Source organism: Anabrus simplex, chromosome 2 (assembly GCF_040414725.1).
Source record: "Anabrus simplex isolate iqAnaSimp1 chromosome 2, ASM4041472v1, whole genome shotgun sequence".
In the NCBI taxonomy this organism is placed as follows: Eukaryota; Metazoa; Arthropoda; class Insecta; order Orthoptera; family Tettigoniidae; genus Anabrus; species Anabrus simplex.
The window spans coordinates 647,306,986-647,333,853 of NC_090266.1; the positions used below are offsets into that span (position 1 = coordinate 647,306,986).

A 26,868-nucleotide genomic window follows, 5' to 3' on the forward strand; every position below is an offset into this window, starting at 1 on the left:
ATTTAGATTTAACACGTCCCTTTGTCTTAACTAAATCTAAATTATGAGTTGAGAAGTGACTCATACAACCATTTAAGTAACCATAATTACAGAATCCCCCCTCCACACTCCAGTTAATATGATAACAAATCTACATAATTACAACTGTTCGATACTCATCTCTTTCTCTTCGGCATGCTGGTCAGATCAGGGGGCTACTGCTCCCATCATCCACCTAGCCTGCCATCTCAACGATCTCCATGGTGTGACAAATTAATCCCTTGGGCACCTTAAAATCACACATTTAAAAATTAACACTTAGAAAACAGGCTTAACTTCTCTCCAGCACAGAGAAGCCGCAATACGATGGTACCACTCCACATGGCCCGATGTGCACTCAGAATGTCAAACCTAGCACTCCAAGAAGCTGTCTATGTCCCTGTAGGCTACTGTCCATTTCGCTGACTGGGTATTTCCCTGACACGGAATGTCCACCAACATCCAAATTACTTCCACACAGACTATAATTCTTTCCTGATGTGTAGTCCCATGAGGAAGTGTATGTCTATCCCTATCACAGACTCTGCAAATAAATTGATGTAATTACAATGAGCGAATGCAGACTAAGTATCTACTTGTGCTTCACATACACCATCTATGCACTCTGCGCCTGGCATCCACCAGCAAATAGTATCTAAGTGAATATCACCTAGTAGGTGAAATAATAATATTACCCGGTGACTGTTAAGTTCACTGATGCCCAGAATACATTCATTACTCAGGCACGGTGCAAATAGCGATCCATAGACAAGCATGGATTTATCCCAGGACTGACTGTTCAGAAGTAGTAATGGTAGTGTCTTCTGGGACATGGTCTCCTTATATAATATTTTTGCAACACTTCTGGGTTCACTGGAGATCACGTTAGAGAGAGAGGCTACAGGTCTCCCATACTGAAGTTCGCAGACCGAGCCAGGCTACGAAATGTGGCCCAATCGGACCAGATGTGCGGAGTTTAATTCATAATCGATTGTTAGATCAAAAGTTACAATTAAATTCTTATCCTCACCCTTTCACGGGAAAATCGGCTCCTTCCTGGGCATTCTTTGCATTCAGCCAATCAGGAGTTAGCTGGGGTTGAATTCTCAGCAATTAATATGTTGGATTATAAATGTTACTGGAGTCTTTTATGGGATGAACTTCTAAAATTCCAAATGTCATGACTCCGTAAACAAAATAATTTATTTATCATTAATAGTGAAGTCAGCTGGATTATGTTCTTGCAAAATCTAAGCTGGCAGTACTACATATTTCTGACGGTGCAAATGGAATTTTAGTATTGCTTCTTGAAGTGAGAGGGAATTTGAATATCTCCCTTGAAAAAGATGCTACCACCTTGGTGACAACATGCCCCTAGACCCCTGGCAGCCATTCACCTCAGTTCCTGGTATTCCTATCGTATATGAAAGGGGTGAGTAGAGGCTGGATTTTCTGTGCCTCTTTTTGCCTAACAATAAGTGGCCGCATTTCTGCATACACCTTTTGTTACTGAACAGGCCCCTTTATTGCCCATGGAGACACATATTTGTCTCTCTATTCTTTGTCCTGGCCCGGTCCTACCAATCCTCAACATAGCTGAATGGCCTGTAATGAAATTGTATGCTAGCCCAGAATTATAATATTCCTTTGGTATATCAAATTATGACGCTAAGCCTGGGCCATCAGGGTGCATTACACAGCAGTACAACACCTGCAATAAGTAAATGTTTATCATTCAAGCATCAGTTATGTCCCACCAGCCCAGCAGATGACATGCAAGAGTCAAACAAACCATCTCATGTTTAAAAACCAGGCTTGCAAATTTGTGGTTGGTTTAGCAACAGGTTAAAGGGGAAAGAGCAATACAACAAGCAAACTTTGTCTTGCAGTCTGGGGAATAAAACCTCATTGAGGGACTGAGACAATTCTGGAGACATCAGACCTTCAACACAGTAGAAATGTACTAGACCTTCATCAAAGAAGGCCATTTTGAAGGGTCACTGCCTTGAAAGCAGTTGACAACTTTACATCAGGAAACTATCTCATAAGTTTTGTAATAATAATGTTATTTGTTTTATGTCCTACTAACTACTCTTTTACGGTTTTCGGAGATGCTGAGGTGCCGGAATTTAGTCCCGCAGGAGTTATTTATGTGCCAGTAAATCTACCGACACGAGGCTGACGTATTTGAGCACCTTCAAATACCACCGGACTGAGCCAGGATCGAACCTGCCAAGTTGGGGTCAGAAGGCCAGCGCCTTAACCGTCTGAGGCACTCAGCCTGGCCCTCGTAAGTTTCAGCGTGTATGATTGTGCAATATCAACTTCTGCTCTCCATTGCAAACAGTGATGGATTTTTCCTATTTTGGGGGGTCATAGAGCCTGGGTATACAGTGTCAAATCTGCAGGCGATTCGAGCCCTCTTCAAATCAGCTTACGACTAGGTGAGAGGCAAAGTGGAAGACATACTTCTGAACTCATCCACTTTGTCTTTGATGACAGAGGAATGGATTTCAAGAGCATGAGAGTCATATTTGTCTGTGACTGAGCACTGCATTAACGATACTGTATTTTTTGGACAATAAGATGCTCTGGACTATAAGACACACCTTGATTTTAGGATATAAATTTGTGGGGAAAAAAATATTTATATACATTACTCAACCTGGTTTTTTAATTTTCAAAGCAACATTTATTTACCTTGGTGCAGTTGGCTAGTTAAGCCTAACACCACAGAGGATTTTCTGTTGGAATGATCTCTCTTGCCCTTTGGCAGACCCCTGCCACGTCTACAAGGCAACAACACTCTGATGAATTTATGTGTAATTTTCTACACAAAGACTTCATCAGGCCTCCTAAGGAAGTCTACTGCCACATTTGGTAGCAGGATTGCTCCTGACCTGATTATTGAAACCTTTGCTTGAGGAAGAACAAGATGAATTCAAGAAAGATCAAAGTACTATGGACCTCATTTTGCCTTATGAATGCTTACAGAAAAGTACAGGGAATATGGAAAGAATCTTGTGACTACATTTCTGGACACTGAAAAGACCTACGTCAGTGTCCCTCAGAACGAGACCTGGAAATGTCTGGAAGACCTCAATGTGCCAAAGTAACTGATTGACAAAGTAAAGATGCTATACCACAATTGCTACAGCTGTGTTCAGATAGGCAGTGGACAATCAAATGACTTGAGGCAAAAAAAAAAGGTGTCCAGTAAGGAAGTATCCTATCACCACTGTTGTTCATAATAGTAATGGACAAGATCAAAAAGTCTATCAAGAAAATGGACAGCAGACAAAATGCCCTGGTATTTGCTGATGATGTGCTCTTATGGAAGAAACAGATGCTGAAGTGCAGAAAAAACTGACTGAGTAGAACAATATGTTCTATTAACTTTGAGCTGAAGATGAGTAAAACAAAGACTTTAGAAGTGACCATCAACAGGAAAAGACCAAACTGTAACTTTGGAAGGAACAAGGTTAGAATCAGTTTCTCACTTTATGTACCTCGGAAGCACAATCTCCAAAGACAACACTGTCAAGCAGGAAGTACTCAGTAGAACACAGAAAGCATAAAATATTTACAATCAAGTCCCTATTCTGGGACTGCAAAATACCATAAAAAGTGAAAAAAAAAAACCCTGTACCACATCTACTTCGTACTGATTCTCACATATGGTTTAGAAGCATGTACTCTACTAAACAATGACTACAACAGAATTCAGGCAACAGAAATGAGATTAATTGGAACTATGAATCAAACTACTTAAAAGAACAAAATTGGGAATGAAGTAAATAGTAGGTTTCTAATACCAGTGTAATAAAGAAACATAGACTGCAGTGGTATGTGCACATTATGAAAATGAAGAATGAGAGACCTGCCAGAAAATACTTTGACCTTACTCTCCAAGGAAAGAGACCAAGGAAATGCTGGATAGAGACAGTAAAATCAGAAGTGGAGGAGAGAGGTCTCTGGTGGGAAGATGTCCTGGATCAGAAGATGTATGCAGATAGGAAGAGATGGCAAATGCTTGTACACCACACTCAGGAAATTGGAAATGAAAAATGATGATTATGATGATGATGATGATGATGATGATATCCCAACCAAAATGTATCACTTTAAGCACAGACATAGAATATCAGATTGTAAAATGAAATCACAGCAACTCATTTTTAGTCCTCAGGTATTCATATTCATGTCACTCATTATGCTGTTGTCCAAATTTTCACTTCCATTATCAGTTTCTTATCCTTCAAAAAGTATACTGTCTTCAGTACCATGAAGAGCATTGCTGATACAGGATTTTACAATGATTTTTTATTTCACTAATTCTCAAGATTATTTCCATTCACACACTTGCCCGATTGTTCATCTCTTCATTCTGCCTATTGGTGTTAGATCATAGTGTGGTGCATCCGTCCATTTTGTCCATACCTCTCGCATGAAGACTTTAAACAGCTTGTTAACTGATACATCCAATGGATGCAACTGACTCTTGTGAACCACCCTGGTATGATTGCCAATTGAAAATTAAAGTCCTTTACTCTTATCTTAGTTGTGTCTGCTATGTGTGATTAAAACTGATCATACACAAAGAGGGCCTCTGTTTTCAGCAGACCACCAGGTCATTCAGCCCACACTTTGTCTAAACCACCTTCATGAAATTTTTGCCTACCCATCCTTTATCTTGAACATGAAGAAAAATTCCTGTGGTACAGTTTCCCTCTTAAAAATTACCATAGGAGTGAGTTTTATACCATCTGCACAGCATGAAAGAAATAACAGTCCAATGGGTTTCTTTTTTGTGGTGGGATGTTTTAATTGTGGTTGTCCTTTTGCCTTTATTATGTACAGTTCTGTTTGATGGTAGTTGACTGCCTCTTGCCCAGAGGCATTGGGTTTGATTCCCTGCTGGTCAGGGACTTTTACCCCGTATCTGAGGGCTGATTCAAGGTCCACCCGGCTTACTTTACAATTGAGGAGCTATCTGGCAGTGAAATAGTAGTCCTGATCTAGAAAACCTAGAATAACGGCCGAGAGAATTCATCGTGCCGATCACACGATACTTCGTAATGTACAGGCCTTTGAACTGAGCATTGGTTGCTTGGTAAGCCAAGACTCTTTGGGGCTGTTGTGCCACAGGCTTTGGTTGGGTATGGTCTGTTTGATGGTACATCGAAAGTGAGAGGAACTTCATCCATATTTCCAATTTGACCAAGTTCTTTTTTTGTGTGTAGATCACAAATCTATGAAGTTCATTATTTTTATTTGAAGGGGTCAGGGCAAAAGAGTGCCAAGCAACATTTTTGACAAAACTGAGCTGTCGGTGCCATTTGTTGAGGATTATGATAAGCTATCAGTAAACACTGGAAACTTGCATAGAAACACATTCAAGTGGCACTGCATGTGACTTTCATCTTGTTGCCCCCAACAGTTCTTAGAAACACTTGGAGCAAAACAGTGTCAAGCAACCAGGAGACCCAGATTACCATGGATTGTAGGAGGAAGCTTGTGTTTTTGACTGATTCTGAAGAATATCTCAGTGATCCTGATGTAGACGCTGACTATCGTCCACACATAGCATGTGAAATTTCCTCTTAAAGTGGAAGTGAGGTAAGTGTTGCTTGGCATTATTTTGACCATAACTAAAGTTTCCTCCATTGTTGCTGGGTTATGTAACTTATTAAGTCATTAGGTTATGCTTTAGGAACCATTATAACACACTCTTGGATCTATAGAAAGTGGCTTTTTCAGTTCAAAGTTTACTCAAGTTAGTTTAAGGCCTCACTATATTGCTCCAATTTTAAATCTGTTGCTGTCAGTCATCATTGTTCTCAAGAAAGGTTACATTGTCACTTGTGACCAGAGGTTTATACGAGTTAACAGAAAAACTAGTGCATAATTTTGCAACACTCTTGTTAAAGTATCGTTATTAGTTACATAACAAAGGATACAACTTGGGTATTTCTCGTACTAAGACTTGGTGTTTTGCACTGTTTAGGATATCCTGGTTCATTCAAGGATACCTTAACATTCGCCTGAGAAACGCCCGAATTCTAGGAAGAGAAATAGACGTATTAAGATACAGATGAATAAGAAGAGGCGAAACGAAGGAAGAGAATATGTAGCGCGTAAGACCGGAAAAGTTGTTCCAGGAGCAAAAGTTGGAGAGCTATGTCGCTGTCCCCTGAGATGTTTTGAACTTGAAGAACAACAGATATTGTCAATATTTAATGGGTTTTGGGATCTCGCTGATTTTGATAAGCAAAATGCTTATTTAGTTGGATGTATTGGAGCTATTCCTGTAAAACGGAGATACAGGACACCTGAAGGAGAGCCAAGCTACGGAAATTGTGGGCGTACAATGTAGGCATTCATGACTGTGGTAAAGACTTAGTGTGCATGTTTTTGTGGGATGAGAGTATTGTAGGAGAGGCAGTGACAAAATAGGTAGTGCAGTTTTGAAGTATCTGAAAACAAACGCCGTCGATGCTAAAAAGCTTGTGATTTTTTCTGATAACTGCGGGGGCTAGAATAAAAACTGGAATATAATGGCACTCTGGCCTTATTTAATTCACACTAAACGATTTAATGAGATCGAACACTGGTTTTTAACATCTGGCCACAATTCTTGCTATCAGATAGAGACTTTGTTAAAATTGAAAAATACCAATGAAATCAACCGCCTGTGTACGACGCTGCCGACTAGAAATATATCATTCAAGAATGTGGGAGAAAGAAGAAGTTCAGTGTAACAGACATGAAACAAGACGACTTTTATGACCTCGCAGCATTAAAAGTTGGACTCCTGACCACCAGTAAAAAAATATGTGTAAGTGGCATGGAATTTAAAATCACAGACGTAATTTGATCAAATCTGAAGCAAGTAATCCATGGTTTATCAAACTAAAAACAAGAGTGAATATGGATTTTGAAGACTGTAGCATGCGAAAAAGAGGCAACACCACAACGTTGAGCTTGAAATGAAAGTACACTACTGTGCGAAAAATAAAGAAAAATAAACTGCAAGATGTGTTGAAACTCCTGGACTATGTCCCTCCTGTCCATCACCAGTTTTATCCCAGCTTGATTCCTGATTCTGAAGACACTAATGAAGTTGAAGAAGTGTAGGAAAGGAGCAGCTGATCTTTTAGTTTTAATGTTATGCATGTGCAGTTATAAGTCCCTAAATTCCATATTTTGGAAAGAACATCATAGTTAAAAGATACAAACAGACCTTTTCCCGTGATGGGTTTATGTTGATTTATTTAAATTTCTTTTCAGTTGCCAGTTCTACCCCGATTTTCACTGCTACCAATTTAAATATTATTGGTGGAAATGTTATTTTAATTGAAGATTGGTGTTAGTTTTCATTTCTGATTAAACTAGTTGAAATATCAGACATTGTTTCATTATCATAAAATAATATTCCTAATATAAGTGTCACTCTCATTGGGGCAATAAAGTGCCAAGCCACAGTATTCTGTGACGTGGTATTAAAAGTGTTGACTTTTACTCTACAAATAGCAGCCCAAAAGAAATTATGCCTACAAATCACATACAATGAATATTACTGAACCTTTCAAAGCTATTATTACATCATTCCCGTGAATGGTACGATTTCACGATTTGAACAAACTTTCTATCTGCTCTCCCTTAAAGTTAAGAAAATGTTGCTTGGCACTCTTTTACCCCGACACCTTCATTTCATATTTAGCTGGGAATTTTTGAGCAATCCTTGTTTGAGTGCACATGGAAAGTCACACCTTTCCATAAAATGATAGCAACAAGCAGGTGTTTACTTGAAATCTGTGATGATGTGTATAGCTGCCCATCTCCTTGCCTAGCATATGATAATTTTCATTGGTGCAGATATCCCATTATTTCTATGAATTTTTACCCACTGCATCAACCCTGTTTGTAGGTGGGGCCATTTAACAGCATGCATGCAAAAGGAATGCTTTGTTTTCCCCCTCAACCACCGGGCGAGTTGGCCATGCGGTTAGGGTTGCGCAGCTGTGAGCTTGCATCCGGGAGATAGTGGGTTCGAACCCCACTGTTGGCAGCCCAGAAGATGGTTTTCCGTGGTTTCCCATTTTCACACCAGACATATTCTACAATTAATTGAAATGCTACACTATATGAAAATCTCTTAACAGGTGCCAGTGTGTACCATAACTTTTCGAAACAGATTACAGCATTTTTAGCGTCTGCAACCCAACAATAGAACTGAGTCAACACCACTACTTACTGATAGGTAGCTTGTTCAAGGCTGTGATATTATAACAAGTGCATTTCTATATAGTCAGTGACCAGTTATGGTAATTGGAACCTGTGTAATTTCAGATTATGCATGCAGGCTATTGAAGAGCATTCTACCACAGAGAATTTGGCATAATCGTTACATGCAGATCTTGTAGACTGGAACATAGCTGGTAAAATTCATGCTGCTCTGCATGATAGTGCATATTCTATAACAGCTGTGGTTTGAGTCTTAGGTGACATCAAACACAGCATAAAATATTCAGCACATGTGCTCCAACTTTATACAAAAGATGCTTTAAAGACTGTAAACAAATTTTGTACTAAGGTGTGTTGCCAGTCACTTTAAGCATTCTAGTGTTGCATTTCCTGCGTTACAGAAAAAGCAAAATCAGCTTGGTGCCCTACATGTTGGTATTCAACCTTCGTGATGAGCAACATGAGTCCAAGATAAAGATGTCGATTCTCATAGTGAACCTGAAATATTTGTTCCGAATGAGTAAATTTATAATACCAATATAGTTGGTCCGTTGTTGGACATTATAAATTTTCCAGCTAACTCATTTCTGGTTGCCAGCGTTTTGCCCCAGTGTGCCAAGTTGGGCTCATCAGTTGGTAAATGGCACGCCCACCAAGACGCATAACTAGTGCATACCATGGAGGCCACTGCGTAGGCTACTTGGAGCCACCGGCCGTGCCAATGCACTATGAGAGACTTCATCTCATTTTCAAAAATTGATGTCTGCCTGGCCATCAGATGATAAAGATGTTGATTCCCACAGGGAACCTGAAATATTTGTTCCGAATGAGTAAATTTATAATAAATATTAGTCCAATTAGCGCAGTCCTTGGCAAATCAAACATACAAAAGTGCTGCCACTGCAGCGAAGATTGATGCCTGTAAACACAATTGGTCTCTGCTAGAAGAACTGATTTCTCTTTAGAAGCCCTTAAAAGCTACAACCAAAATGGGGTTTTTTACTAGCAAAAATAGGGTCACTTTACCAGCTGTCCACCCAGTGATTAGAGATATTTGTAGATTCTTGATGATCACTTCTGTATGAATTTAGTGGATAGCAAATCAGCTATAACTTTCAAAACCTGTATATTAACATCCCTTATTTCTTGGTTTCAAATGGACATAAATATATTGCCCAAGCCAACTTACTATATTTTTTGATCCCCAATATATTGGTTTTCGTGCAAAAAACAGAGAATGAAGCAGTCGTGGTCCAACAGTAAATTTGCCAGAAGGTGACTGATGATTCCTCAGTTTTCACAAGTACAATGGAAGACCAGGTTCGTGACCAGTCCGATGATATGTATTTGGACCTAGAGATTATAATTTAGTGGTGTGTGTGCAGTGGTGTGGTGTGCTCATACTGTCCAAATGCTGTGAATATTTTCTGAGCTTGGCTACATTCAACACATCCCCACAGGAAGATTCCAACTACTTTCGAACTTGGTGCAAAAATAACCCGGCAACTATAAAAAATCACGCAATCTCATTATCACTGTGCTTTACATATACTGAAAAAGTCACAGGGTGCTTTTTCAATGCTTACATTAACTGACAGTCTGATAATGATGCTCTGAAAAACACCAGTACAGCAATTAATTCATACACAACTGCACACTCTGTAGATGCAATGCATGGATCAAAAAGGCTTAGCAGGAAATATCTGTACAGCAGTTGAGAAAACTGGAGGACAGAAGTCAATGATTCTCCAATGCATATTTCAAAAAGCATTGTGCAGACAGCCTGTATTTCTACACATAAAAACATTCTCGATAACACTGAAAATGAGTTTTAAGATATTCATTATTGCTGAGAGGTTTGCTGGCTTAGCAGATCCAAAGTCTTGACATGAATTTTTTGTTTACAAAAATAACTTTATGAAATAGTAGAATCATCTAGTGACAGTCTTCTTAGCTAGTTTGTGGATATGAAGAAAGTCTTTCCTCACGGACATGACTGAACATATCAGCTGCCTACATTTGAAACTTCAGGGAGTAAATGTTCTTGTTTTTTTTGTATTCTTTATTATTCTTTATTATTATTTTTCTCTAGATCACAGTAAACAAATACCCAATCGATCCGTTGAATGAGAAAAATAACAGTGTTCATCTTAAGCCACACACACAAACTACTACTAACTTTAAAACAAACAGACATAGTTAATATACATAAAAAGAAAGAAAAGAACACCACAGTTTATAAACAAAAACAAAAGGAAAAGAACACCACATAATAACGTACCGTCCGGCCGAGTCATCACCCCTGGTGAGAAGAAGGCCACCCTCCCCATGATGACCCGACCGGCCCTTCCCGTGGAGACCTCCTGAAGGCCCCAAGATCTAACCAGATGACAATGTTTTCCTTCTCACCATTCCACTCCTAATCGTACTCCTTGGACATGCCATGAAGTCCGTCAGATACTCCGGATATGTGACCCCCTCAGATAGGGCCACCCAGTAGCCATCCTCAGTGTCTTCATGTCATGTCCAGCATAAGTATATTAGTCTTGGGCCCTTCCCACCCCGACTTCTTACGTGTGAGTCCATCTCACCCTTTCCCCGCTCTCCTTGCCATCTACACCATCATTTTTCCATACTTCTCCCTCACCACCTTTCAACATACATAATAAACGACATATATACTTAAAAATAAACATAGAATACCACCTATGCAATACCGGAGCAAGACTACACCTTGCATCCAACTGTCCTTGTCGACACAGCACATTCCATAAATGTTCTTGTTATTGACAAGATGCTGGCTGCTTGCGATATAACCAAACCAACAGAGTCTAAACTCCCCTGAACTGTAACTTCAAGAAAGGAGAAGTGCAAGAGACTGACAAGGCATTATACCTATACTGACCTGCAAGAGGGAGATCATTACCCTGAAGAAACTTTTTTTAATATTTCAAAGTCTCACAAAACCATCTGAGCAAATAAGACCAATTAAGCCTGAGTGGAAAAAAAGTTTCTGAACTTGGAGTTTAGGAGAAGTACTGTTCTATTTCTAAGTTAGCACTTAGCAAGTGTGATGTGAAACTAGTTCTGGGAATGGAGCGGTTATCCCTGGAGGAACTATTTCGCACACTTTCATTTGGTGGTCTATGGTAGCCTCCCAATGGAGGTCAAAATTGCCTTTAGAGTACTTCAAAATAAGTTTTTCTTATATCCTTTCATTACAGGAGAGTAGTATTTGGGTGTCTGGGGGTTCAAGGCCAGCAACAGGAAAATATATATATATTTTTTTTCATAAGTGACAAATGAAATTTTTCATTAGTGCAATATGAGACATTGTATATGTATTACTAATCACTGAAGGAATAGGATATTCATACTAAATAGTTTTCTACACAATGCCATGATAAAAAGAAATAGAAAAAGTGTTTATACAATGTTTTGTAACAAAATTTATCTTTAAGAATGACACTCCAGTTTCAATAAAAAGAAGTATTTCTACATTAAAAATAGCATTTCTAGTGACAATGATTTCCACTTCTAACTAAAACTTGCTCATCTTTTTGCATATACTTGTCCATAAATTTTGCAACATGCTGCATTTCTATTATGTTCAATGGTTTCAAAGAATTTCCAAGCACCTGACAACCTTTTTTGGTTACATTTTATGAATTTAATATTCAATGGTGTGATTGTTGTGACAGAACGAGAGAATGACAAAACTGGATAATGACAACAGCACCAAAAGAGAAAGTGAAAATAGTCAAACACTGAGGCTCCACTTTACTTGATATCGCCCCCCCCCCCCCCTCCTTGCCTTCTAACATAGTAATATGCATTCACCTTAACATTGTGTGCTCTTACACTAGAAAAAACTCTGTCCTGCACTAGCTGACAAGTTGTCTCCACTGCCTACATATCCTTCCCACCTTCTACAGTTCAGTAAGACACAACAAGTAGTGCTTCAGTCGCTACATGCGATTTATTCGACAGTTGTAGTCGCTCCGTTCCCAACACTATGTGGAGCACTACATGGGTCAATTCATGAAACTTAAATGGACACTGAAGGACTCGATGACAGCTATGACTGTGATTTGGTAAAGTGTCAAACATACAACATGTGCTTTATTGCATTTACTCTGCACTGTACAGCATGAAGGAATATTGATTAACTGCTCAAAGTGATGCTCACCAGCTGAATGCTAAATTAGGGAGTCACATTAAGTATGGTTACTTCTGAAGCTGTGTAACAATAAAACTTGTTTCTTAGCCAAATGTAACTTTTTCTTGTTTGTTGTAATTTCATTAAAGATTTACAGACACTATTATTAGTCAGTGTATTTAATGTGCATGTGTATCTTCTTTTAGCATGTGACTATGGAAGTAGGAGCCAAATTTTACTATATTACATTCTGAAAAGAAACTAAACCACAATTTATACATTGCACAGCATTGTACAGAGATATATTGACAGGACACACCTTCAGACACTCGAGATGAAGAACATCAATAACCTACCTTTGATGCACCATATACTGTGAGAAGTGGACTAGGTATCTTAGCTGCTGTAGATGCTATATTGATGATAACACCTTTTCTTTTCTCAACCATCCTTTGCAGAGCAATGTTGGTCATAAAAGTCACAGGGAAAATGTTACATTGGATGATATTTGAATACACTTTTTCTTTCTCTGGCACATCAAGGAAGTATTCAGGATAAACATAACTGACTCCAACATTGTTGATTAATACTCCAATATCCAAACCACACAGCTGGACAGCTATTTTATGGTAAGCCTCAGATGATGAATCTGAGAAGTCTGCTTCTATGATCTTTGTGTTAACTTTGTGTCTCTCTTCTGAAAAGAAAAGAAAAAAAACCCAGTGTATTATATTACTTGTAACACAAAAAGAAAACTTAACAATAAAGAATTTCATAACATTTCTTTTAAATATACAGTTGAAAAGGGAGGGAAAGATCTGAAGACTAACTTATGTACCATTAGTAAACTTTAAGTGTAAACAGTAAATGACAACAGGACTGATCTTGAGGTTGTTGACTTCTACCCTTTCAGTTACCAGTAGCATGGCACACAATAGATTTTGTAATGTCCAGGGTAATTTGTTCAAATGGCTTTGTCTAAATGCCCAGAGTTTAAGGAACGGACCAAGTTTATGGAGCTTAACATTGTCATCATCATCACCATCAGCAGCAGCAGCAGCAGCAGCAGCAGATCACGTTTCTTGGAGTGATAGTGTAATTGTCGTAGAAACATGGTTTAGTACTTTATGTTTTTTATTTCAGAATTTAAATCAGGCTTTTGTACTACACAAGAATTACTATAAAAGTAAACTAGCAGTTACTCGCGGCTTCGCTCACGTGGATTTCGTAAAATAATAAAAGTAATCGTTCCTCGGTACTGTACTAAGACATTATCTGAAATTCTCTGAAGTATAAACATTCACCGACAAACTGAGTTTCATTTACCCCGGAAATGCTTTGTAAACCATGTTTGTAAAAATCACAATATGAAAGATGAGTTTTTCACCTAATCAATACTTTATTTATAAAATGCTTGAAATTATCTACATTAAAACAGTACCGGTTTTGACCCGTAAATAGGTCATCATCAGCTGTTGGTGAACCTGCTTAATAGCAATTGTACATAAAACATTACTATAAAACTAATTTAACAAGAATGCCTTATTCTTATATACTAATACTACTGTTAAGATATATACATATGGTACAATAATAGGGCTTTGACTAGTTGGAGTTCCATTCAAAAATCTATACTGTTGCCAACATTACGTCAAACAAGATACATATATACATATGGTACAATGAAGGGCTTTGGCATGCTGGAGTCCCTTGAATGCCACATATTCCAAAAAATTGTATAGCTGAGGTTGAAAATATAGTTCTTATAGAATAAATGATCACTGAAGTTTTGGTGTCAAGTTCGAATATCTATGCAGTATGCCAACATTATGTCCAACTGTTGTATGGATACAATCAAGGTGCATTGTTGGGCCGCAATTTTGCGGGGAATGTAGTAGACTGAGGTTCTGTAGCTTGTTTAGCATGTACTATGTTCATTCTTAGTGTATGTTGTTGCTGATACATGCTAGCTTTCAGGATCCTTGTTGAGGCATATCATGCTATGGATGAAATTTTGAAATTAAAGAAAGTATGTTGATAGAGCTCTCCTCTTCATACTTGCATTTAAGCTCAGGTAAATTCAAAAATCTGAGAAAGAAAGAGGAAGTGGGAATTAGAATAACTGATAGAGAGTGCCTGCTAAATGGTTTGTGTGCTATAGAGTGCGTGTTACTTACGTGTGAGCTGGATATAGCTTCAAGAATAGTCGGGAGTGTGCTGCACACTGTTGCGTGTACGTCGTGTGGCTGTCGTAGTGTTCAGATTGAGAGGTGGTGGGGAGGGGGAAGCGGCTTCTGGAGGGGGTGGGGTGGAGTGGGGTGTGTCTTTTGGGTTGTTTGTGGGTTTGTGTCCGTTGATTCTTTCTAAATATGGGTCTTTTAGAATGGGAATGGATGTGTTGAAGAGAATGTTTGTTTTATCTGTGATTTCATTCAAGTTGAGGTTCGGATTAGCGTATCGGTCCATACTGATATAAAAATCTTCCATTATATTGAGCAATGGGCCTGTGGGGTTCATATTTAAAATTTCCATATCATTCTCGATATTAGTGAACTTATGCTTGTGCTCTTCGACATGTTGCCCTATGGATGAAAAACGATTATATTTAGTGGCATTGACGTGCTCGCTGTAGCGTATAGAAAAAAATGTAGCTGGCTTCACAATCATTGCATTTTATGCGGTACACTCCTGAGTGGCTGTATTTGTTGTTTACGTTGACAGATTTAGTGTTATGTAAAATGGAAGCATTGTTACGTGTGGTTCTGTAAGCTATTCGTAGATTGTGTCTTTTGAAAATGTTAGTTATGGAGTGGATGTGGGTGTTGTTAAAGGTAAAAAGTGCGTAGTCTTTCCTAGGTTTGTTGTTTCTACTTAATTTGGATTTCGGTTGATGTTTTATTTTGTGAATGATATTGTTTATCATGTTTCTATTGTATCCGTTATGCTCCGCTATTTTGTGAATTAGGTTTAGTTCCTTATTTAATTCTTCCGAGGACAGGGATATGTTGAAAGCTCTGTATATCATACTGTAGTATGCCGCCTTTTTGTGTGCATTAGGGTGAGTTGAATCTACTTTTATAGTATTGGAGGTTTGTGTAGGTTTTCTATAGATTTTGTATGTCAAGTGGTCTTCAGTTTTGGTGACGGATAAATCAAGATAATTCAGAGTGTGGTTTTTTCTCAGTTTCCATCGTAAATTTTATATGTGGATCTATTTTGTTTAGCTGTTCAAGAATGTTGTTTTCATTTATAAACCTGCAGTCTATAACAACGATGATATCATCTACAAATCTGCACCAGAATGATATATTGTTAATTTTGCTAATTTCTGAGTGTTCTAAGTGGTCTATGTAGATCTCAGCTAGTATTCCTGAAGCTGGTGAACCCATGGGAAGGCCTTGTTGTTTGTAGATAGTGTCATGGAATCTAAGGTAATTGTTGTTGAGGGCTAATTCAAGTAAATTAATGAATTCATCTATTTCAAGGACACTTAGATTACTGTGATTTCTTAAATTGATTCTATTAGTCTTATTGTTTTCTTTATGGGTATGTTAGGGTACATGTTAATGATATCATTTGATGCTAAAGCGTGGTGTCATTCGATTTTCAGCTCTTTCGTGATGTTGCCGAATTCTATTGAGTTTCGTACTGATTTCTTGGCTAAGAAGTTTTAGTGTTTTTTGAGAAATGTTTGTATGAAGCATGATAATTTGTACATCGGGCTTGATCTATAATTTATGACCGGTCTCATGGGTACTTCGTCTTTGTGGATTTTAGGGTAGGCTTTCGCAGATGGCAGTTTGGGATTCATTATAGTCAGATTCGTAGTTTCTTGGAGAAAATGGGTGTTTTTCAGTAATGTTTTGAGATTTTTTTGGATACTGGCAGTTGGATCTTTTCGTTTAATTTGAAAGGTGTCGTCCAAGAAACACTGTTTAGTTTTATTGATGTATTCGTTTCTGTTGATGATGAGTGTGGTATTACCTTTGTCTGCCTTTGTTATTAATAGATTGTTATGCTTGATTTTGTCTTTGGGTTTCCTGAGTTGGATCTTATCAGTTTTGCTTCTATAGTTGTTGTTGTTGTTAATCTTGTTAATGTATTGCAGTAATTTCTTCTTAACCTCAATTCTGATCTCATCACGTAAATCATGAGGAACTTTATTTAGAGCATTTTCGGTTTAAGCAATGATGGTTATGAGGTTATGAAAGGTTGATGTGTTCTCCCAATTGTGTTTAGGTCCTTTGCTCAATATATTGGTCTCTGTTTCATCAAAGTTTGTGTCTGTTAAATTCATTATGGGTAGGTGGAAGGTGTGCTCATTTTCTTTGTTGCGTTTGAAGAGGGTGTTATTGTTTTGTTTGTTTTGGATTTGTGACTGTTTGAGTGCATTTAGCTTCTTATCTAATGTGTGCTGTTTCCAGATTTTTCTCTCTCAGATTTTTGAATTTACCTGAGCATAAATGCAAGTATGAAGAGGAGAGCTCTATCAACCTACTTTCTGAAAGCATGTATCAGCAACAACATACACTAAGAATGAACATGGTACCTGCTAAACAAGCTACAGAACCTCAGTCTACTACGTTCCCCGCAAAATTGCGGCCCAACAATGCACCTTGATTGTATCCATACAACAGTTGGACATAATGCTGGCATACTGCATAGATATTTGATCTTAACACCAAAACCTCAGTGATCCTTTAATCTATAAGAACTATATTTTCAACCTCAGCTATGCAATTTTTGGAATATGTGGCATTCAAGGGACTCCAGCATGCCAAAGCCCCTCATTGTACCATATGTATATATGTATCTTGTTTGACGTAATGTTGGCAACAGTATAGATTTTTGAATGGAACTCCAACTAGTCAAAGCCCTATTATTGTACCAAATGTATATATCTTAACAGTAGTATTAGTATATAAGAATAAGGCATTCTTGTTAAATTAGTTTTTAGTAATGTTTTATGTACAATCGCTATTAAGCAGGTTCACCAACAGCTGATGATGACCTACTTACGGGTCGAAACCGGTACTGTTTTAATGTAGATAATTTCAAACATTTTGTAAATAAAGTATTGATTAGGTGGAAAACTCATCCTTCATACTTGTGTTCTTAAATTATCAATACGGACAATGAAGCTGATAGATTATAGAAACCATGTTTGTGTTATTGTCTTTTGGGGCCAAGATGACAATGCAACATAGAACTGTACATATGAGAAACAGTCTTCTCTCAAATCGAAAAAAAAATGTTTATTCCAAATATCTATCTCCACGTCGTAACATTTTCAGTTTTTGAGATGGGCTATAAGAATCCCCATAAAAAGAATTCAACCCCTTTATCAGTCTTTCCCATTTTCTGAAAACAAAAAGAAATACATGTTCCTTTACTTTTAAAGGAGATTCCAAATACTAATTTTTGTGTCTGTAACATCTTCAGTTTGTAAGATATAAGCATCCTCATTAAAAATTATTCACTTAATTTTCCACTTATTTTCACCCCCCGTTAAGTGCCTTTTCTGAAAAGAAATGTACGTGTTCCTGTATTTTAAAGGACTTTCCAAATACCAAGTTTCATGTTTGTAACATGTTAAGTTTTTGACATATACTGTAGATATACCAGTATTCATTTTCAAAATTCACCCACTTTTTCAATTCTTTTCAACCCCTTAGGTGGATTTTCCAAAAACAAAAAAGTACCTGTCTCTTTATTTTCGAAGGAGATTGAAAATACAGTACCAACTTTCACGTCTGTAACATCTTCAGTTTTTGAGATATAAGTATCCTCATAAAATGAATTCAAATTCTTTTTCCCTTTTTCCCTTTTTCCCACCTCCTCTCCGTTTAAGTGGACTTTCTGAAAACAAAAAATATGACTCTTTATTTTTAAAGGCGATTCAAAATACCAAATTTCACATCTGTGACATCTTCAGTTTCTGAGATATAAGTATTCTTTTAAACAGAATTCAACTCCTTCTTTACTTATTTTTACCCCCCCACCCCCACCACAAGTCAATTTTTCAAAAACAGAAAATACATGTTTTTTTTAAAGGATATTCCAAATACCAAGTTTCACGTCTGTAAAATCTTTAGCTTTTAGAGATATAAGTATCCTCATACAAATAATTCAATGAATATTTCAATTCTTTCCCCCATAAGTGGATTTCCGAAAACAAAAGAAGACGTGTTTCATTATTTTTAAAGGAGATTCCAAATACCAATTTTCACGTCTGTAACTTTTCTTTGTAGATATAAGTATCAACTCCTTTTTCACCCCACCCCCGTTAAGTTGCTTCCCCCCCAAAATGCGTGTTTCTTTATTTTTAAAGGAGATTCCAAACACCAATTTTCACATCTGTAACCATCAGTTTTTGAGTTATAAGTATCCATATAAAATGAATTCAATTTTTTCAATTCCTTTCACCATCCCTCCTTAAGTGAATTTTCCAAAAACAAAAAATACGTGTTTATTTATAAAGGAGCTTCTAAATACCGATTATCACAACTGTAACATCTTCAGTTTTTGAGATATGTGTCCTCATAAAAGGAATTCAATTCCTTTTCACCCCCAACCCCTCCCCTCAAGTTTATTTTCCCCCTAAAATGCATGTTTCTTTATTTTAAAGGAGATTCCAAATACCAATTTTCACGTCTGTATCAAATTTAGTTTCCATAAGATATAAGTATCCTCATACAAATAATTTAATATATTTTTCAATTCTTTCACCCCCCTTAATTGGATTTTCCAAAATCAAAGGAATATGTGTTACTTTACTTTTAAAGGGGTTTCCAAACACCAATTTTCATGTCTGCAACATTTTTAGTTTTTGAGATATAAGTAGACTCATACAAATAATTTAACTAATTTTTCAATTCTTTCACCCCCGCCTAAGTGGATTTTCCGAAAACAAAAAAATATGCATTTCTTTATAAGATTCCAATCACCAATTTTTACGTCTGTAACATCTTCAGTTTTTGAGATATCAGTATCCTAATAAAAAGAATTCAACCCACTTTTCAGTCCTTTCTACCTGCCCCTCCCCCCAAGTGGTTTTCCCAAAAACAAAAAATACATGTTTCTTATTTTTGAAAGGGATTAAAATTACCAATTTTCACTTCTGTAACATGGTAAGTTTTTGAGATATACTGTAGATATGCTCATTCTGAAAATTCACCCCCTTTTTTAGTTTCCCTTAAGTGGGTATTCCAAAAAAATTATCTATGTCTCTCTACTTTTACAGGAGATTCCAAGTACCAGTTTTCAAGTCTGAAACATGTTAAGTGTCTGAGATATATTGTAGGCCCAGATATGTATTTTTAAAATTCCATCCCGTTTGTCACTCCCGCTCACCTCCTATTCATTGGCTTTTCAAAAACAAAAAATACACATTTCTTTATTTTTAAAGGAGATTCCAAATACCAATTTTCATGTCTGTAACATCTTCAGGTTTTGAGATATAAGTATCCTCATGAAAGGTATTCAACCAATTTTCCCCCTTTCCTTAGTGGGATTTTGTAAAAACAAAAAAAAAACAAAAAAGCATGTGTTTCTTCATTTTTAAAGAAGATTCAAAATACCAAGTTTTATGTCTGTAAACTTTTAAGTTTTTGAGATATAGATATCCTCATTTTAAAATTTCACTCCCCAGTTGTCCAACAAGATGCTTCAAATTTTACTTAAAATTCCTGTGCTGATAAGGCAACAGAGAGCCAATTCAATTTCTATACTGAGCAGATGGGACAATAGAGGGTCAAGAAATAGAGGACAGATAAGCAAATTCAACTTCTTTAATGAGACAAAATTTGAATAGTATAATGTGATACATTTTATCTAGGACTGCCTAATAACAATGTAGTTGGTTTACCTCATTATCATTATCCTTGGCTACTGTTTCACTCATGCAACATATTTTACAACTAACACATAACCAACATTGTAAAGTGAAACTTGCTTAAATGACCACCTCCACTTAGCAGTCACCTCAATAACAGGCCATTTTTCTCTAGAGTTGTTTACGTTTTCCATAAAGCCTGTATTAATACCTCCTCCCTTAAGCAGTCACCTCACACTGTGTTTAGCATCCAGACATATTTCACAAACTGACCTGATTGAAATGGCCAGTCAAAACCACTGTCCCTGAGACAGTCGCATAGTAATAAAGTCCACCTTTGACATATTTCAAATCTGGCCATCTAAATAATACTATAGTTTCTCTTTTCTGCTGTACAACAAATACTGTTTATTGCCAGTAAATCTACTGACACAAGGTTGACGTATCTGAGCACCTTCAAATATCACCAGACTGAGCCAGGATCGAACCTGCCAAGTTGGGTTCAGGAGGCCAGCGTCTCAACTGTCTGAGCCACTCAGCCCAGCTATAAAGGAGTATTTGTCCTCTTGAATTCCAAATGTATCTTCACATTATGATCTTTCCTACTTTTGAAAACTCCATTTGAGCTTATTCTTCAACTAATGTCCTTCCATGCCATATTTCCAGTAACAACTGGAAACATACTGCTTAGCTGGGCAGCTTGTCTCCCTATTCCCAGGTCTTCTGAGCTCAAAGTTTGCAACATTTTTGTAACACTATTCTTTTGTCGGAAATCACCCGGAACAAATCATGCTACTTTCCTGTGGATCTTTTCCAGTTCTCGAATCAAGTAATCCTTGTAAGAGTCCCATACAATGGAACCATACTCTAATTGGGGTCTTACCAGTGACTTATACACCCTCTCTATTATATCCTTTCTACAATCCCTAAATACCTTCATAACCATATGACAAAATGGCAATGGTATGATGATAAACGGGGTTAAAAGTCAGGTTGTGAGTTTCACAAATAGGAAAAGTCCTCTCAGTTTTAATTACTGCATTGATGGGGTGAAAGTTCCTTTTGGGGATCATTGTAAGCACCTAGGTGTTAATATAAGGAAAGATCTTCATTGGGGAAATCACATAAATATGATTTAAATAAAGGGTACAGAATATTGCAATCAAGATAATGCGATTACCTCAATGAAGATCTTTCCTTATATTAACACCTCGGTACTTACACTGATCCTCGTGAGGTACTTTCACTCCACCAACACAGTAATTACAACTGAGAGGATTTTTCCTCTATTAGAACAATAAACTTCAAGTTGATTTAAGTCTTCTTCTAGAGACAATCCCTAGGTGATTGAATATTACATCATATGCAAAGATTAGGAATTTGCAAAAATGTCCTTTGTATCATTAATACATAGCAGAAACATCAACAGGCAAGCTGAGCACCTTGTGCAACACTGACATTATAAGGCCTAGAAAGATGATTGTATGTCTTAAATGTATGTGTATGAGCTTGGATGTATGATTGAAACCAAGATAAAAGAGGTGCACGTATGCCATATGTAGGAAGTTTATTTAGTAAACTACCGTACTTTGGAGAAATGTATATATAAGCAGTCAACCTGATCACAAATTTACCCAGCATTGACAATGAAAAAATGAAATAGCGTATGGCTTTTAGTGCCGGGAGTGTCTGAGGACAAGTTTGGCTCGCCAGGTGCAGGTCTTTTTATCTGACTCCCGTAGGCGACCTGCATGCGTGATGAGGATGAAATGATGATGAAGGCGACACATACACCCAGCCCTCGTGCCAGCGAAATTAATCAATTATGGTTAAAATTCCCAACCCTGCCGGGAATCGAACCCGGGACACCTGTTACCAAAGGCCAGCACGCTAACCATTTAGCCATGTAGCCGGACAGCATTGACAATAAACTGGTAATATACAGCATGAGTTTAGTACAGGTTTAGTATCCAGGAACAAAACAGTATTGCTCTTCAATCATGATTTGCTTGAAAAGTGGTTGTCAGTTATTGCTGTATATGGTATCTTCAAATAGTTTTGGTGTTCCAGATACATTTGTGATAGGCCTGTATTGCTTTATATCAGTTTCATCCCCATTTTTAACCACTGGACTTACAAAACTACACTTCTATTTCTCAGGAAAAATAATTTGAGTTAAGGACAAACTGAATAGCCTAAATTAAGAAATGTAACTTCAATTAGAAGAATTTTCCTTGAGAAGACATGGAGATATCATATTGGGTCCTTATGAGTCGATCTACCAGATGGCACGATTTACGTTCACAGGCCATAAGACCTACCTGTGTCGGTGTGACATAAAACAACTAGCAGAAATACATTCACAGAAAATTTAAGGGACTTGGACTATTCTGTGCACAATGGAAGGCATTCCTACAACAAATCAACAGTCTACAAATTCTGATAAGATTGGAACCCCTACAACTTCAGTACAAGAAACAGAAAGAAAGAAAGAAAGAAAGAAAGAAAGAAAGCAAAACTTGCCTAATAAGACTCTATCTATCACATGATGACAACTTGGTGAATCCTATAAATGATTTTCTAGACTTTTGGAAGATCAGGAGATATTAAGAGACCTGGAATTTATGAAGTGGTGCTTTCTCCCTCACAAAAGTAAAGGAGGTACAATTTTTAAAGAACATCCAGCTTCCAATAAGTGGGTCGGCCACCATGAAGGATTATCACACAGCAAATGGAGAGATGGCCTCAAGATCACTGGGAATGTAGCAGCAGTTCACACTGTGCACGATAGGACCACTGGACACCAACCGCTGTAGGTGATGCCTCAACAAGACTGAAACACTTGCACATGTTGCTGGTCCCTGCCATAACGGTGTGAGAAGAAGGGGATATATGAGCTCACAATTCCATTCTCCAAGCAGGCATTTAACCTAAAATAGATCAACTTCATAGGCTTGCTGATTGGGAGTAGGGGCACAATACCTCGAAAGTTCATTGAGTTCTGCAAAACATTCCACCTGCCAAAATCTTTGATTAGGGACATTGCACTTTCTGCCTTAAATCATCAATAAGTATTTTATGAAACCATCTTTGGTAATTTTCTTTAAAATTCTACAAATTTTTAAATTTATTTTTACATTGCACACATTTAGCTTGTACAAAGTATACTCTGTTTTTAGGCAACCTCTAAATTGAGAAAGTGTTACTATGTAACAAATATATATATATAACTTTGAAAGAGCGTCAAATCTGTTGATGTTACCATTTCTTAAAACAACTTAAAGGAGATAATCAAAAGAAGTTTTATAATTTAAACTGGTAGAAAATATAGATGGGAAATGTAATGCAAAAATATTTGCCCTATATTGAACAGTGTTTTGGAACAGAATTTAACCAATCTTCCAGTTTGATCAACAAAAATAAAAACATATCTGAAACAGTGAAAAAGTCAGGTAGAGTCTATATTTACAGTGATAACCATGGGAGAGGGCTGTTACTGAAAATATGGGAGGAATGCAGTGAGATGGTAATACAAGATATCATGGTGCTCTTACTGAATCTATTACTAGTAATGTGGTAATATTATGTTCAGGATACGAAGATGTATTAAAAAGCGAAGGACGTCAGGTTATTAGTAGTATAAAATCAGCACTGGGCCATTTAGATATCAATGACATAGGGATGATCTCCCAGGACCTCTTTGTAAAACATGAATATGAACATTTTTGGTAAGACTATCCTAGCATAAAATAGGTACTTGTAAAATTCTCAGACAGCTATCAGTAAGGGTATGACACATTTGTGACAGGTCTGTATTGCTTTATATCAGTTTTATCCCCATTTTTAACCACTGATAGCAAAAAACGGTGGGAGATTCAAGTGGCAGAAAAGTAGGAAATGTATCTGGCATGTTGAAGAATGACAAAACTGCTTGTGAACATCCTTAGCATGTGTAAAAATAATGCCTATAAAGTAATGACTTTACTACAGTCATTTTGGTATATATGTTCCTTTGTTGGAGTACTTTCAATTTACCATATTTGGTGTCTTCAACAACTGACTGTATGGTACAGTAATCAACTCCTGAACATGGCTGAACATAATCAGTTGAAAGTACTCCAACAAAGTAACCTGTTTACCAAAAAAAGAAACTATGATCATGTAATTATCCTTTATTATTAAGATATACCGTATTGTTTTACATTTGTCAACTTCTCCCCCATACTATATCAAGTGTCTTAATCAACTAGAAGTATATCATTGTCCTACTTACCAATTTCTGCTGCAACTTTTCCTAATTTCTCCACATTTCTGCTTATTAGTACAACATCAAGACCTCTCTTGGCACACTGAAACAAAGAGAAAATTCTTCCATTAAATAATAATAATAATAATAATAATAATAATAATAATAATAATAATAATAATAATAATAATAATAATAATAATAATAATAATAATAATAATAATAATAATAATAATAATGATAATAATTGTTGCATGATTTCCATGCAGTAGAGAGGGAAAGAAGTGTGAGGGGTAAATGCGTGGACAAAGCAGGAACCAAAGATTAAATTTTGAAAAATGTATGATTTTCTTTACTCAAGGAAACTGTTTTCAGAAAACAACGACAATAATAACATAGACTTAGCCATAGACAACAAATAGACAAGCTTCGAAGCTTAGTTAATTCATAACCAGGGCAGAAAGGACTACCCATTTTCATACAAGACTTAGAGTCTAAACTAGACCAATACTTCTTATAAAATTACAAATCCTGCGAGCTCGCATCCGGGAGATAGTAGGTTCGAACCCCACTGTCGGCAGCCCTGAAGATGGTTTGCCATGGTTTCCCATTTTCACACCAGGCAAATGCTGGGGCTGTACCTTAATTAAGGCCACAGCCACTTCCTTCCCATTCCTAGGCTTTTTCTCTCCCATCGTTGCCATAAGACCTATCTGTGTCGGTGCGACGTAAAGCAAAAAAAAAAAAAAAATTACAAATCTTTGGTATGAAATTACACCTTCATGGAAGAATCAGTCCATGGACTATATTTCAAAGAAGCTAAAGCTTCATAAATTAATTACAGAAGAAGGGAATCAAACCCTCAATTTGAGAAGTTTTACACTTCAAGAGGGAGTACAAACCCTCAATTTTAAGTTCATACACTTCGGGTGGTTATCGAACCCTTAACTATAATTTCACACTTCAGATACCTTATTTACCACTTAAGTGTTCCGTAGGAACCAAAACCCAAACCCCATGGTGCAACAGCCCCGAAGGGCCATGGCCTACCAAACAACCACTGCCTGAGAAATTTCCTAACAAAATACATTAACTTTGAGCCTCCAGACGAATCCACATTAAGGTAAACCTATCTCCCAAAATGTTTCGAAGATACATTACAAAGAATTTGGGCACTACATGACAGCAAAAAAGGGTGGGAGAGCATTAATGAAAACACTGATTCAAGTGACAGAAAAGTAGGAAATATTCTAGCTGGTGCGTTGAAGAATGACAAAACTGCTTGTGAACATCCATATTTGCTAGCATGTGTAAAATTAATCCTACCGGGTAAATTGGCTATGCGGTTAGGGGCACGCAGCTGTGAGCTTGCATCTGGAAGATAGTGGGTTTGAACCCCACTGTCGGCAGCCCTGAAGATGGTTTTCTGTGGTTTCCCATTTTCACACCAGGGGTTGTATCCTAATTAAGGCCACGGGCATTTCCTTTCCACTTCTAGCCATTTCCTATCCCATCATCGCCATAAGAACTATCTGTGTTGGTGCGACGTGAAAACAGATTCTAAAAATAAATCAAAAATGCCTGCTCCAAACCATGTGACTGTAGTTAGGTTTATCAGTGAAGCCATGCATTTATTTTGGCCAAAAGGTGTAAAATACGACAATATATTGCTTCTACATACTGATAGCGCAGCTTACTTGAAAAAAGCGGCCGAAGGTCTTTCTGTAATCTTTCTGAAAATGATACATGTATTTTGTGTAGTTCATGCTCTACGCAGGTTATGTTAAAGTGGATAAATTACTGTCTAATGGCAAAAAAGTTTTAGTAAAAGCACCCTCAATAATCAATTTGTTTAAAGAGAAAACCCAAGTCTTGTGCTTCCTCCTCTACCTATTTTCACACAGTGGGGTACCTGGCTTAGTGCTGTGGTATACTAGGCACATCATTTTGGAAGTTTTGCATCCATTATGAAAGCACTTGATAAAAATGATGCGTTGTCAATTGAGATTCCTCAATAGTTACTGAAAGACAACTCTTTGAAATATAATTTGGTGTTTATATCTGCCAATCTAAGTTTGTTGCATAAAACCATAGACATACGTGAAAAATCCACTAACCTGATGACCAAGACAGTGAAGGAAGTGCATGCTGTTGAAAATGAACTAGATTCGCTCTCAGCCTTGCAGGTACAGGGACTGTTAAAGGTCAAATATTGTAATTTGTCCTGGAAAAATGGAAGGTTTTGAAAATGTGTGAAGTTGCTAATGTATTGGAGGGTGCTCATGTTGGTGTATGCACACTGATGTCCTGTAATGTTGAGTGATCTTTTTCACAGTATAAGACATTATTTAGAGATAATAGGCA

The 26,868-nt window shown here is 37.2% G+C and overlaps 1 protein-coding gene across 1 annotated transcript in view; it reads right to left on the bottom strand.

Moving 5' to 3' along the window:
* The window catches only part of spidey (hydroxysteroid 17-beta dehydrogenase 12 spidey), a 98,287-nt gene that overhangs the window by 15,836 nt on the left and 55,583 nt on the right, over nucleotides 1–26,868 (bottom strand). The window contains exons 3-4 of the mRNA XM_067141118.2: nucleotides 24,532–24,607; nucleotides 12,781–13,121 (exon numbers count right to left, since the gene is read on the bottom strand). Coding sequence (XP_066997219.1) covers nucleotides 12,781–13,121; nucleotides 24,532–24,607 — 417 coding nt within the window. The remainder of the gene's footprint in view (nucleotides 1–12,780; nucleotides 13,122–24,531; nucleotides 24,608–26,868) is intronic.